Consider the following 13,681-nt stretch of genomic DNA (forward strand, 5'->3'; position numbering starts at 1 on the left):
TGAAAATGACATGAATATGACAGTGGGCAAATGCATAAAGTGCAGCATAATTTGAAATCACTAGTTTAAAGTTTGTCGATCCTGCGTCTCCAGTCAAGCAGAACTCTCCTCCTGCCAGCATTCAATTCGACCGTCATGCAGGATACAAATGCAAACTTCACAAGATCTCAACTAGATTCGACTAAGTCTGCAAGGTTTGTGAGATTAAATGTTCATTAGTCATTCAAAGATTTGTTTAAATTATATAAATGCATTTGCTGACGCTATTTGCTGAATGCAGACGGCAAACAAGAAAGTATTATAATGTTTGCCTTTCTATTACTAATAATATTAAAGCAATCGTTATAATACTTTTTTGTATACAATTTAATTCCTTTGTTTAACAGTTCTATCTGGTTATTAGATAGACTTCTATCCATATTAGACAGAACTGAACGACGACAGCGAACAAGAGGAAAAATGTGAGCGGTGTGCGCTCAGGCGCTGCCGTTCTCAAAACCGTCAAAATAAAAGTACCGCCTCGAACACATCGGCCAAACAGAAACATTTATCGGCCGATGCCGATATTTGAAAAATTTCTAATATCGGCCGATATATCGGCCTTGGCGATATATATCGGTCAACCACTAGTCCTAATGCCTGTTGGTTAAGGAGTTTTAATTCCGTAGGGGGCGCTGTTGACCTACTTCTAATAAAATGAAAGTAAAAAACACAAATAACATTTAGAATATGTTTCTGATTAAATAAATCAGTAATTGATGTCATAAAATTATGAGTATGTTTTGATTTAAAGGTCAGAAGCTATAGCTTACATGAAAACGATAAAATCACAAACATGACACTTGTAAATTAAATAATTTTATATATACTGATTTATTCATTAATGTGTAATATGTAATATTTTTTAAGCAAATTATGAGCTCTAAAAGATTTTCAGAATTTTTACAACTCTTTTGCTTTAGACCATCTACAAATGTTAAATCTTAAAATAAAATGTTAAGGTTACTACTGCATCTCTGAAAAAAAAATGCAGCGATTTATTTATAGTTAAAGAACTTCATTATTGTTTATTTAATTCAACAAATAAGTTCTTGTTAAAAACTAACCAAAATTAAAAATAATTTGCTTATAATTTCCACATAGGAGAGACTTGGTCTTGTTTCCAAACAAAAGGAAATATATCGGTATCGGCTACCGGCCAAAATGAATTCGAAAAATATCGGCATATCGGATATCGGCAAAAATCCAATATCGTGCATCCCTAGTTTTCATGTCATATTTTAATTTTGAACATTCATTTTCATAACAGTCTTCAGATAGTTTCATTATCTCCATTACGGCCCCCAAGTACTCAAGTACTCATTTTTGATACCTAACGATGATCGAAATTAGAAATTTCCCAAAATGCCCATCCCTAGATCAAACAAAGGGTTTTAACTAATTTGACAACAAAACCCCAAATTTTCCACTTTAAACTATTTGATTTATTTAAAACGAACAGTAAACTGGTAATTACACTATTTTTTATGGGCTGATTTCCAGAATATGTTTTCATGTATTTCATGTATTTACCTTCGATTGATGGGGCCTGATCCTGGGCCGAGTACAACATTTCTTTAAAAGCCTGTGGAGAAGAAAAGAACATGAAACACCATTTCCAGAGGTCAGACAATTGACTTTCATATCACACAGCAGCATGTGACTGGCACTGAGCCCGTTCTATCTGACAAGGGAAGCCCTGTCAGGATGCAGACGGACTGAGACAGAAAGACATGAGTTTTTGAGTACAGAACAGGAAGCACTAAAACTAAAAGAAAGATAGAGGAAATGGCTGTTTTTAACTTTGTCCAAATCTAGAATTGGATATCCCCTCTGTAAGAAACACATCGTGTCCTTGAATCAGAAAAAATGAGGACAAAGCATTGGTTACAATAGATACAAGCGTAGGAGACTTTGAAGCATTTCCATATGGATGCACCATTCGACTGGCCAATATTAATTTTAAACCTGTGACCGGAGATTGACAAATAATACTACAATTCTGGGCCAATATATTTTTAAATTATAACACACGTGTAGTCCAACTCTACTAAATGCTACGGATACTAGGGATTTTTTTTTGGCCGATACAATACCGATTTTAACAAACAACTATTGGCCGATTCCGATACCGATATTGTGCGCTAAACCACGTTCATATTCGCGCGATTTTTTGCGCTGCTCATCAGTGAACAACGGCTCTGTGTAGTTAATGCTGCTCAATGTGAAAGCCCGCAGGTGATGGAGATTTACCGCTGATTACAGAACCGGCTTTACTGATAAGATGCGCATTAAATATCGCATGCGATTAATCGTGCAGCCCTAATAATAATGATGAAGTACAGCGTTTTCTTCACTCAAAAAGAAGAAAAAAAAACACGCAGGTCTTGATCTGGTAGCCTATCTTGCGCTTAGTCATAGCCAATACAGCATCATCTTTTCTAGATTTTGTCCAAATGTATTATACAAAAGAAAATACTGTCAATGCTTTAAAGACATTAAAGTAGGCCTATTTTTTCAAGATATTTAAAAATGTTTGCAGCATGGATAAAAAAACGATACTCTTATAAGCATTTTGAGAGGAAAAAACAGCCTAAATTAGTAGGCTGTACATCGCATTTTATTATTAATATATTATTATTTTATTATTAGCATTCAGAAATAATGTTGGCTAAAACACCGGTAAATAAAGCAAAATATTTACAAACATTACAAACACAATTAGGCTATGTTAGTTCCCTTCTCTCCACAACAAATCCTCTAAAGTTGTAAGCCAAAACGAATTAATTTAAAAACGAAACTGAAGCCTACCTCTCTCATTCTGCACAAATCCAAATGTTCTATATTCACGACGTATCTGGAGGCGGTGGTTAGGCTGAACGGCAGAGACTGTACTACGGACTATTTAAATTGAGCTGTGTAACATTTTATGTATCTTTAACTATTTTATTTTCATAATGAACAGGCTGCAATGTCAAGTTAGCAAAAATATGTTGTATGTGCGTGTGAGTCGCGATTCAAAACTGTAAAGCTTTTGCAAAATAAAGAAAATGGCTTTCCTTTCCATGAACTTCGGAGCGCGCGTTACAATGATCCAAACTCAGCACAATTTTTTGCTTTCGTTTTGTTAATCTGTTAATGATTTAAGTGAAATATATTTCGTGTATAGGCCTATATATTCCTTTTTATGTAGCATATATAGTTTTATTCCATTTTCTCTGTTTACAGAAACGCTGCAGGAGCGTGATGTGAACTTGTGTGAATCCGTGTTCTACACGATCCTGCCATTTTTTCTGGTTTCAAACACACAAAAAGCTGCATATTACCTGCCATTCATTTTCACTTAAATGTAGGCCTAATGCTTAATTGGCAGTTCGTGACATATCCTCAGATAAACTAACTCCAGGGCATTTCCATTGCGACTTAACGTTACCTATGATGAATTTACAGCTGAGCGCGAGCGTTTCACTGGTTGGATGCGTCAGCATCACATTTGCATAGGTCATACTATGCTGTCTGACAAACTATATTTTGTACAGATTTTTTGTTTTGGCAAGTATTTAATTATTTTGCAGAGAGAAAAATTTTGAATTATGCAACAGACATGCAACTCATTGTCTCCATGCAGTTAATTAATAAACCATCGGTATCTGCCCTTTTCATGCTATTTCCGATATGCCGATGGCTTTAAAATAATAAAAAAATCGGCCGATATATCGGTGCAACCCTACTAAATGCGTATAAAAAAATAAAAAATAAATAAAATCAAATAAAAAAAAATATATATATATATATATTAAATGTGTGTGAATTGTAATGTGCCCATTTTCAAGAATAATCACTGCACAGATAGAGGCTGAGAAAAAAAAGAAACTGCACAATCATTAAAAAAAAAAAACATAATTGTTGATTATTTCCCTTGATATTGTAATCACTATTATTAATGTTGGTTAACAGAATTAAAACTTACCGACAGAAATTAGAAATATAATTTTAATAAAAAAAAAAAAAATGAGTGCAAAAAAATTGGGAAATGTCATGTCATATTCTTCACGTAGCTACAAATCCAACACAAACTGAGAACCATTTGTGAATAAGTTTATTGCCATTTTATGCGTCAAATCAAGACAGTGACGTTGCCATTGTTATCACTGTTAATTGTCGCAATTTTAGGAGTGACTCATGGTGTTATATGGAACTATAATTTAGGGGATTCACAACTGCATTCAGATGTGGTTATAACACAGAAAACGATGCAGTGTCTTTGTGGATGCTGGGCTCTTACCAGCATGAAAAATATAATATTCAGAATAGATGACATGCAGAAAGCGACCAAAGTGAGCAAAGAATGAGCTCAGCGATTTCTGTTTTCTCACGAAAACTCCTATTATAATAAATGTAGCCTTCTACACTACATGATGAATCCCTTATTTACATTGTATCTCTGGTTTTTGCTATCACTCATGGTCTTTGGCAGTGACAACAAAACTATTCATAACAGTTTTCTACATATGTATAAATAGTCATATTTCACAAAATGTTAATACCATGCATTTTTTTTTTTTTTTTACATATAGCTTATAAAAGTAGCATGGGGCTGAGCTGTCATTGCGGTGTCAGCGTCAAATTTCCTGATTGGTGCACCACTAGTAATTATGACATGCGTCTAGCCACATCTTAGCACAAAAGTGCATAATCACCAGAAAACGTATAAGGCTATTTTAAAAACATGTTAACTTACTATGACAAAATTTGCTTTATTCGGTTGCATGCTTTGCATTAATATTAAGATTTAATTTAAAATGAAAAACTGCAATGATATTGTGGAAAGAGGGGTATTTTACTCGCTTTTATGCATCACACTAGGTGAAAGGTCATACACATCCAGTGGAGAAGCACTGAGGAGTGAGAGAGGCAGGAACTTTGCCTGTGGAACTCAAATCAATAACAACCCATCAATATTTTGCTTGCCCTCTATCAGTTATCATGCCTCACTGTTACATCACAGAGAAAGAGAACACAACCCATGAAAAAAAAAAATCACCTGACCTCCATATTAAACAGAGCCAATAAAATAAAGAATAATAAAATTAGACAAGCTGGGCTACATTAAACTCATATTCATAGACGGTTCTCTGTATTATTACTGCACTGAGTATTTTTATGAAATGTTGTTTGAATAAAAAGTTAAAAGAGATTAAATGTGAATAATTTTAAGTATAGAACCACACTGAAATTCCTTACAGTGGGATTTCCTCCATGTTCAGCACAGTATTTGTCACGGACCTCAGCATGAAACTTAACGCTACTCCTGAACTACAGCATTGTAATCAGAGCATGTGTGAAATGTCAGAGTTTTCTCTCACTCCAAGATCACTCTGAAACGGCTCCAGATTAAAAGCATTTTAATGCTAAATGCTATTAAATGTCAGCGTAAAATATCATCACAAAGAAAAAAACAAAAGAAACCAAACATCTCATGTAACAAATATTTTCATTCCTTTCACATAGAAAAATCTAAAGATGGGCAATACACTCTTTGTCCTCTTCCAGATGATGGAAGATTGTGATATAAAAATAAATATCTATTTTTATTTTTAAGTTAATTAAGTGCATCATCTGGGTATTTAAAGTGCACTTGTTCTTTTATGGAATCTTCAGTATGAATACTACTTTCTTTTACTACAAAATGGCACAGAATAGTGCATAAGCAAGCATGTAAATTGTGACACTTTTTATTTCAAGACACTTGGCAGGTTTGGGTCAAAATTAAAATGAATTATTTAATTGAAATTAATTATTGGGTCAAAATTAAAATTATTAAAATGAACTCCGTTAGTGCGGTTCATCTGAATAAGTGTGAATGCTGCCATCTGAACTTTAGTGCACATCAAACAAGCCAACAGAGACCCGCTGAAAAGGGTAGTCAAACTGTGAGTCAGTTCAACTGAAATATTGATGCTAAGCGGCGGACCAAAGATATAAAATGTAATGCACCAAAAACAGGACATGATATCACATAAAAAAAACAAAAACATCATCAAATCTGCTCCTGGAGACCCGCTGTCCTGCAGAGTTTACCTACAGCCCTAATCACATATAATCCAGCTAATCACGCTCTTCAGCAACAGTTTTGGATGACCAGCAAGCTTGCAAAATATACTGTATGTCATAAAAGCTGTCCAAATAGGTTGTGACGTATCCTTGTGCCTTCAGTGTCCTATTTTTAGGATAGGTGTTAAAAGTGACAGTGTGAATGCTAAGCGAATCAGGACTAAATGTATGATTTAATTTTTTGTCCGGACCAAAAGAACCAAACTACAAGTGCAAACACATCCTAAGTGAAGAAAAGAAAATGAAATACCAAGAGTGGAGCTGGAACAAAACAACTATAGAATGCTTTGACTGGTCAAATATCGCAAAAAACAATGATGTCCAACAAGTGATGACAAAATCATCATCGCAGTTCTGCAGTATACAGTACAACGCAGATTCTGAAGAAGCCTGTTGCAAAAACAGAATCCTGTAAGAAAACATGAGCTCAGACGGACTGTGGCCTTGACAGCTGCATCAGGGATGTTTACTTGTTCTACCAGCAGGCCTGCACAGTTCTACACCCAGGCCAGCATACACCACATTTCCATGACTAAGAAAAAGGTCTTAAACTTTGAGGCAGCCCTGCCTTTAGTCTTGACTTCAGCATGCTTTTTTGAAACAGTAAACATTTTTCTTCTCTTTCCGAGCGTCAGGAATCATGTGATAGCCCACTCAGAACACAAAAATCAGCAGAAACGCTCATATCTCTAAATAAGCAGACATCAGCTTTGTCAAGACTGTGTGACACAAAAGAAAGGTCACAGAACATAACAAATCAACACATTCATAGTGCCCAGTCATAGCGGGCAAAAATAAATGTGCTACCAAATAGAGTGGAAAAAAAATTCTCCTCGAGATCAGAACTGATCTCTCCTCAAGGCAGGTGAGAGGGAATTATAAAGCCTAAGTGTGACAGAGAAAGCAAATCCGTCACCGGTTTATTTTCTGCTATCATTTATATTGGATTCAGCAATCCCTTACAAACACAATCCGCTGTGTACTACTCTCAAAAAGAGATGATGACTAATTAATTAGCAAGTGTTCAAGGGGAAGGCAATAATCTCATTATGTGTAGGCCACTAAACCCTGAAGGAGCTGCAGTACACTAAAGCCCTGTCAACTCTAACCCAGTCCAGTGTCGAAGACAAAGAAAACTGCCTCGTACGCGCTCACGTGAAATAATGCAATTATGTAGCCTGATAAGCACTGCTTTTTGAAGCTCTGTATCACCACCATATATGTTTGTTTTGAAGGAATGACCCCTATAGGTAATTACAGACCTGAAAAACAATGCAGATAACGACTACATGGCAATGTGGGGGAAAATAATACAATTTTATCACGCTGCCACTCCTAAATGTTCTATGTAAGCAATAAGTAGAGATGAAAAAATGAGTGTGCTTGATTTTGGTCATTGCTATTAGCCTGATGATTTTGTTCGCCCTGTAAATTCTCAAATATGAAGTTTTCTTACTCCTAAATCCTAAAATTAAGGATACACTATTTGTATTCGAGATATGAATCAGAATTTAATATCCAAACTGACTGTTTAGAGATTTGTGTTCTCTAAACTGCATCCTGGAATTTAGTGGAAAAGCAGGTACTCTCATTTGAGTTACATATATATGTTGAATTTGACATTTTAATTTAGTCTTCTTATAGGTTTAGAATTTTTATTTAGTAAACATATTAACAAAGCTGATCGTGAGCAGCTTCGAAACATCTGGACTGATTCACCTGCATCCCTGACGTTCATATACGATAGACTCACACTAGCTTTAAAGCTATCAGCTGTTAGCTTTCAGTTACAGACTAACCCTGAACAGATATGACAGACATTAAATCACATAAATACAGATGTCTTTCGTTCAAAGACTACAGTATAACGACAGATGACTGGCTTTAGACCGGTTTCGTGAGCTGAATGGAAGCTGTCTGAGGTAAAATAGCTCAAGGTTGCTTTTCTTCGGCTCTTACCTCATATTGAATGTATTGTTTCCTCCACTCCGGGGTGATGTGGGCAGACAGGTGCTCGGTAAACTTCATTTTTTCGAATATTTCGGGGTGCTTTTTGTCCGAGGAGAGTCTCGCGCTGCTGGAAAATTACCAGTGAATCATCGCGAGCTGTGAAATCACCCTCAGATTAACGGCTGTTTTCCGCTGCTCCGCGACATACATATTCAGGGCAAATATTGCGATATTTTCAAACAGCCGTCCCCGGTGTTTCTCATTATCCCTTCAGGTGTTTTTTCAAGTGCTGTGGGACGCTGGCAGCGGTGGTTTAGAGGGCTGAAGGAGCTCTTGACAGAGGTTTTCTCTGACTGATATCTGAGGATGAGGCTCCAGCAGCCGCCATCATTATCGGAGAATGACGTCACGGGCGCGTCACCACAGAGGATGTTTTCCAGCTCGCGGTGTGACCGCTCGTGCCTCTTAAAATAATTACTGTGAATTATAGACATGTGAAATCAAGGGCAGGCTATTCTTAACCCAACAGGCCTAAAGGCAAAACGTTTCTCGTCGCACAAATATGCATTTGAAGTCGTGTCGTTATCATTGACAGAGTGACATGTTTCTCAATAGAGTCTAAGGCTGAAGGCTCAATCCACAAAGCAGTGCTAGTGTCTGTTTTTCACCCACCTATTTCTCAGTTTTGTGTGTTAAAACTTTTGTATGTATGTTGGTATGTATGCATATATGTATAATTTTATTTATGCACTCATTCATTCATTATACTTAAAGGCACAATATGTAAGATGTTTTTATTAAAATATCCAAAAACCACTAGAACAGTGTTATATATTTTGCTGACTTGTGATGTGAGTTAAATATTGGTAAAAAGATCAAATGACATGAGACATGTAAATAGTTTCCAACATATTCCAGTGTACTTTGACACTTCCCAGATTCCCTTCAAGATTTATCAACATAAAGACACAAATATTTCAAAAGGCAATAAGATTATTCTTTTCCCCAAAGAATCATTTTGCTCCAATAAGTCAGCAATTATGTATATTTAATAAACAGTGACAACAACAGCAAAATGAACAGAAAGTACATTACTGTACATACAAAAGGAAAAGAGAGTATATTGAACAAAAAATAATAACAAAATAACATCCATTTAATTTTTAGAACATAATATTTCATATTTATATAGGTCAACATTTATGATTTTCTTATTTTTAATCTACACTGAAAAAGAAGGATATTGCTATTACATTTAGCTGAGCTTCCCTTACATGTCTGGGAATTGCTGAATGTGTGTGGGGAAAAGCTACATTTTCAATTAGTCACGGTATTCCATCAGGGTGCTGTGGATCTCCAGGAACGTGGGTCTTTCTTTGGCATTTCTCTTCCAGCAGCTGAGCATGAGGCTGTGCACTGAATCAGGACAGCAGTGCGGCTTCGGCAGATAGACCTGAGGGGTTCAAAATACAGCTCAGCACTGACACCTTTAGTTTTTTCCAAGTTATTACATGGATTTTTCCTGACTCGCCTTACAGTGCCAGCTATTCTTAGGCACAAGGAGAAAACAAAGCATAAATATGTCAGTCCAAGAATTAAAAAAATACACTGAAGTACTGCAGAAATACTCTTTTTCAAACAGTAATCAAATGTAAATGTTAAAAAATATAAAAAATAATTGTATATTTATATCTAAATACTAAAAGTAATAATAAAATTGCATTTAAATTAACATAGTTAATTAACAATAAAATACAAAATATATTAAATATTAAACTAAAAAACAATAATCAATTCAAATATATTTTTTTTCTTTCCCATTTTTAGTTTAAAAGGGACAATGCACAATTAACATGACTACTTAAGACCATCACGTTAATGTGCCAGATTTAGCCATACAGGCTCATTTTAATCTGTAGTCCATGGCAGGTTGATGGTAAAAAGTTCATAAGTACATAAACCATTAAAATGTTAATTAAATTAACATGTTCTTGAGCTAGTCATTTACAATGCACAAATAAAAAATATTTAGTACATAAATTAACATTAAAATCTAATAAAGTGTAAAATGACATATTTAAGCATTAAAGAAGGAATATTGTTATTAAATAAGTAGTGTTACTGAGATTTTTTTTTATTCTGGAGGTCTCTGGTGATTTCCTAGATCTTGTACGGTTTGAAAAGTAAAAATGTTGTCATAGATGAAGGTTATAATTGTTGCATGCTCAAGTCTCACCTGTTTGTTTTGGTCTCTAAAAAACTCGCCCGTGTTTTCGATCACCTGTTCATCTGTGAACTGGGCATACGGCTGCTCTTTACACAGGGTCAGAATCTCCCACAGGGTCACTCCGAATGCCCACACGTCACTGGCCATGGTGAACTTGCCCTGTAGAAACACAGATGGTCAAAATGATAGAGCAGCATGTGAGTTTGTGGCCCCACAAATTTGACTCCAGAAAGACATACCAGTAGGATGCTTTCCCAGGACATCCAGCGGATGGGGAGCACTGCTCGTCCCTGTATGCGGTAGTAATCCCCACGATACAGGTTGCGGCTCATGCCGAAGTCGGCGATCTTGATGGTGTTATTTGTGCCCACTAAACAGTTGCGTGTAGCGAGATCACGGTGAACAAAATGCAGGGAGGACAGATACTTCATTCCCGAGGAAATCTGAGAGGCCATGCGGATCAGTGTTCTGTAGCTGCAGAGAAAAAAAAATGCATTTACAATATTTTATCCTAAAGTTTGGTCTGTTCATTAAACAAAACTTTCATATAGCTTTAGGAGACGCTGAATATAGCACTAAAGTCAAAGAAACAAACTTTTGAGTGGAGCGTCTGCATTTGTTTTATTGGTCTCTAAGCAAAAATCAAGGTTTCCTCTTTAAACCTGATTTGTGCAGTTTGTGTAAAAGCAGATAACACTCCCCATAGAAAAGAGTGTTGATTTGCAGAACGCATACTGGCTAGTTTACAGACTGCAGAAATTATTGTGGGATTAATTCATTTTTCTGTGTTTTTTTTCTTAACAGAAAAGAGGACATTTATTATTATTATAAAGATGATGCATATGATGTAAGACATCATACTTTAAAAAAAAAGAGTAATAGAAAATAGGACGCACTATATTGCAGGGTTGGAAATTAATGGGGGCTTGGGCAAAAATGCTACCAAAATGAACAAAAATGCCCCACAAATTCAAGATAAATGGGGCAAAAAGTGCCCCTACACAATTAAACAATTGATTTCGGCTGTTGCGTTAAAAAAGAATTGTGAAAATTAATGAAAAGTATCTATTTGTGGAATTACATTTTGATTCACTCACACTGCAGCAAATTCCTTTCACACTTTTTTTTTTTTTTGCAGTGTTAAAGGGATAGTTCACCCAAAAATGAAAATTTGATGTTTATCTGCTTACCCCCAGGGCATCCAAGATGTAGGTGACTTTGTTTCTTCAGTAGAACACAAAAGATGATTTTTAACTCCAACCAACACACCCATTAACGTAAACTATGCCAGAGCGTGCCGCGTACACACCTCACGCACCAGATGCCGCCCGCGCGCCCAAAGACAGTTAGACATAGTGGTATATTAGAGGTAAAAAATGATATAAATACTGTTCGGTTTCTGGCACAAACTGATTGTTTCGTGTCTTAGGACATCAATGTGTCGTCACGAGTCGCAGGATTTAATTTGGATTTGTCTGTGCATGTTTTTTTTTACTCTCATAGATTTTGTTACCATTGCCATGCATTATACGACTGATAGACTGCAACGGCTGGTGATCGTTTCGTGTCTTTACACATCAATGTATCGTCACGAGACGCAGGGTTTAATTTGGTTTTGTTTGTTTATGTTTTTTTGACTCTCAAAGCAGTGATTCCCATTCACCTCCATTATAAGACTGACAGACTGCAACGGTTTGTGTTAAAAATCTTCTTTTGTGTTCTACTGAAGAAACAAAGTCACCTACATCTTGGATGCCCTGGGGGTAAGCAGATAAACATCAAATTTTCATTTTTGGGTGAATTATCCCTTTAAGCCTTATGACCAATCACGCGCATTTCTGTTGATCTTAGGAATGCAATGGCCAATCAGAGACGATTGGATTAGTCAGTGCTGAAAACTCCGGAGTTGTTGTTGAGAGTGCACGCTCATTGATTTAATAGCTTGTGAATTCCCTCATCATAAACAACACAGTGCCAATAAGATGTAAATGAAAGATTCATTTCATAGCTTGAGTGATTATGACGGAGTTTTTGCACTAGACTAGACTAACATCACGGAACAACATGTTTGTCTGTGAAGCCAGAGCCAGAATATATGAAGAGCCGTTTCCCCAAAACACAGACACAAAAAGCAAAAATGTTTTATATGTATTATATTAATCGACATTAATAATCATTATTACAACATCAAGAGCAATAATTGACGATTTTTGTCATAATATTGCAGCCATATTAGCTCCTATTTTTTTAAACGTATAATTTAGATACAGTTTTAAACAGTCAATTGTTATTGTCATAAAGTATTTTGATTGATTGAAGTAGGTGGTTAAATCTGACATTAAAGACAACACATTATTAAGGCGGTGATAAAAACTGTCCTCACAAATGTAAAAAAATGACACTGGATATCAATTCCAGGGGCAAAATTAAGTTAATTTCTGACCCTGCTATATTGTATTAATATAAAGGAATTTTCTATATTTATTTTTACAAATTCTACTCTCATATTATTGCTAATTTAGCTTTTGTTTAAGGTGACGTTAAGTTTTAAAAAGCCCCAAAAATATTACACATTAAGTAACATTTTGGCTTGAGTCTAAAGAAATCAATTCCAGGGGGCAAAAAATAAGTTAATTTTTGACCCTGCTATATTGCATTAATATAAATGAATTATCTATATTTATTTTTTACAAATTCTACTCTCATATTATTGCTAATTTAGCGTTTGTTTAAGATGACATTAAGTGTTAAAAAGCCCCCAAAATATTATACATTAAGTAACATTTTGGCTTGAGTCTAAAGAAAATACAGTATATTTATTATTTTTATAATAATAATAATATAATAATAAACATCAAATAAACTACTTTGTATGAAAGAAATTAGTTAATTTAATGTTTGAATCAAACCATAAATATAATTTAAGAAAAACAATAAATTTGGCTATATCAAATTATTATTATTATTTTTTTTTTAAAGGGGTCATATGATGCGATTTCAAGTTTTCCTTTCTCTTTGGAGTGTTACAAGCTGATTGTGAATAGATAAGATCCCTGAAGTTGCAAAGACTAAAGTCTCAAAACCAAAGAGATATTCTTTATCAAAGTTAAGACTCTGCCACGCCCCCCTAAAACGGCTCGTTCTAACACGCCCCCACATATCTACCTCACTATGTGGAAATATTTGCATAATGCCTGCCCAAATGTACACGCAAAGAAAGAAGGCTTGGTTTCAGTAACCGCAGTTAGTGTTGATGCAGCCATGTCAGGGAGACGCTGTGTGTTTCAATGCGAAAGCAAAAGCACTTTATTTGGCCTTCCGAAAGTAGATGCATTTAGGAATCTTTAAGAT

At 35.4% G+C, this 13,681-nt stretch overlaps 1 protein-coding gene and 1 pseudogene across 1 annotated transcript in view; both read right to left on the bottom strand.

Annotated features, from left to right (window-relative positions):
• The window catches only part of LOC107681714 (xenotropic and polytropic retrovirus receptor 1 homolog), a 29,686-nt gene extending 21,155 nt beyond the window's left edge, over positions 1–8,531 (bottom strand). The window contains exons 1-2 of the mRNA XM_016478030.1: positions 8,113–8,531; positions 1,573–1,624 (exon numbers count right to left, since the gene is read on the bottom strand). Of these exons, the coding sequence (XP_016333516.1) occupies positions 1,573–1,624; positions 8,113–8,181 (121 nt within the window). The 5' untranslated portion in view covers positions 8,182–8,531. The remainder of the gene's footprint in view (positions 1–1,572; positions 1,625–8,112) is intronic.
• Positions 8,532–9,407: 876 nt separating this feature from the next.
• Positions 9,408–13,681, bottom strand: part of LOC107681712 (discoidin domain-containing receptor 2-like) — an 18,473-nt pseudogene continuing 14,199 nt past the window's right edge.

This window comes from Sinocyclocheilus anshuiensis, unplaced genomic scaffold (genome assembly GCF_001515605.1).
Source record: "Sinocyclocheilus anshuiensis isolate Anshui unplaced genomic scaffold, SAMN03320099.WGS_v1.1 scaffold436, whole genome shotgun sequence".
Classification (NCBI taxonomy): Eukaryota; Metazoa; Chordata; class Actinopteri; order Cypriniformes; family Cyprinidae; genus Sinocyclocheilus; species Sinocyclocheilus anshuiensis.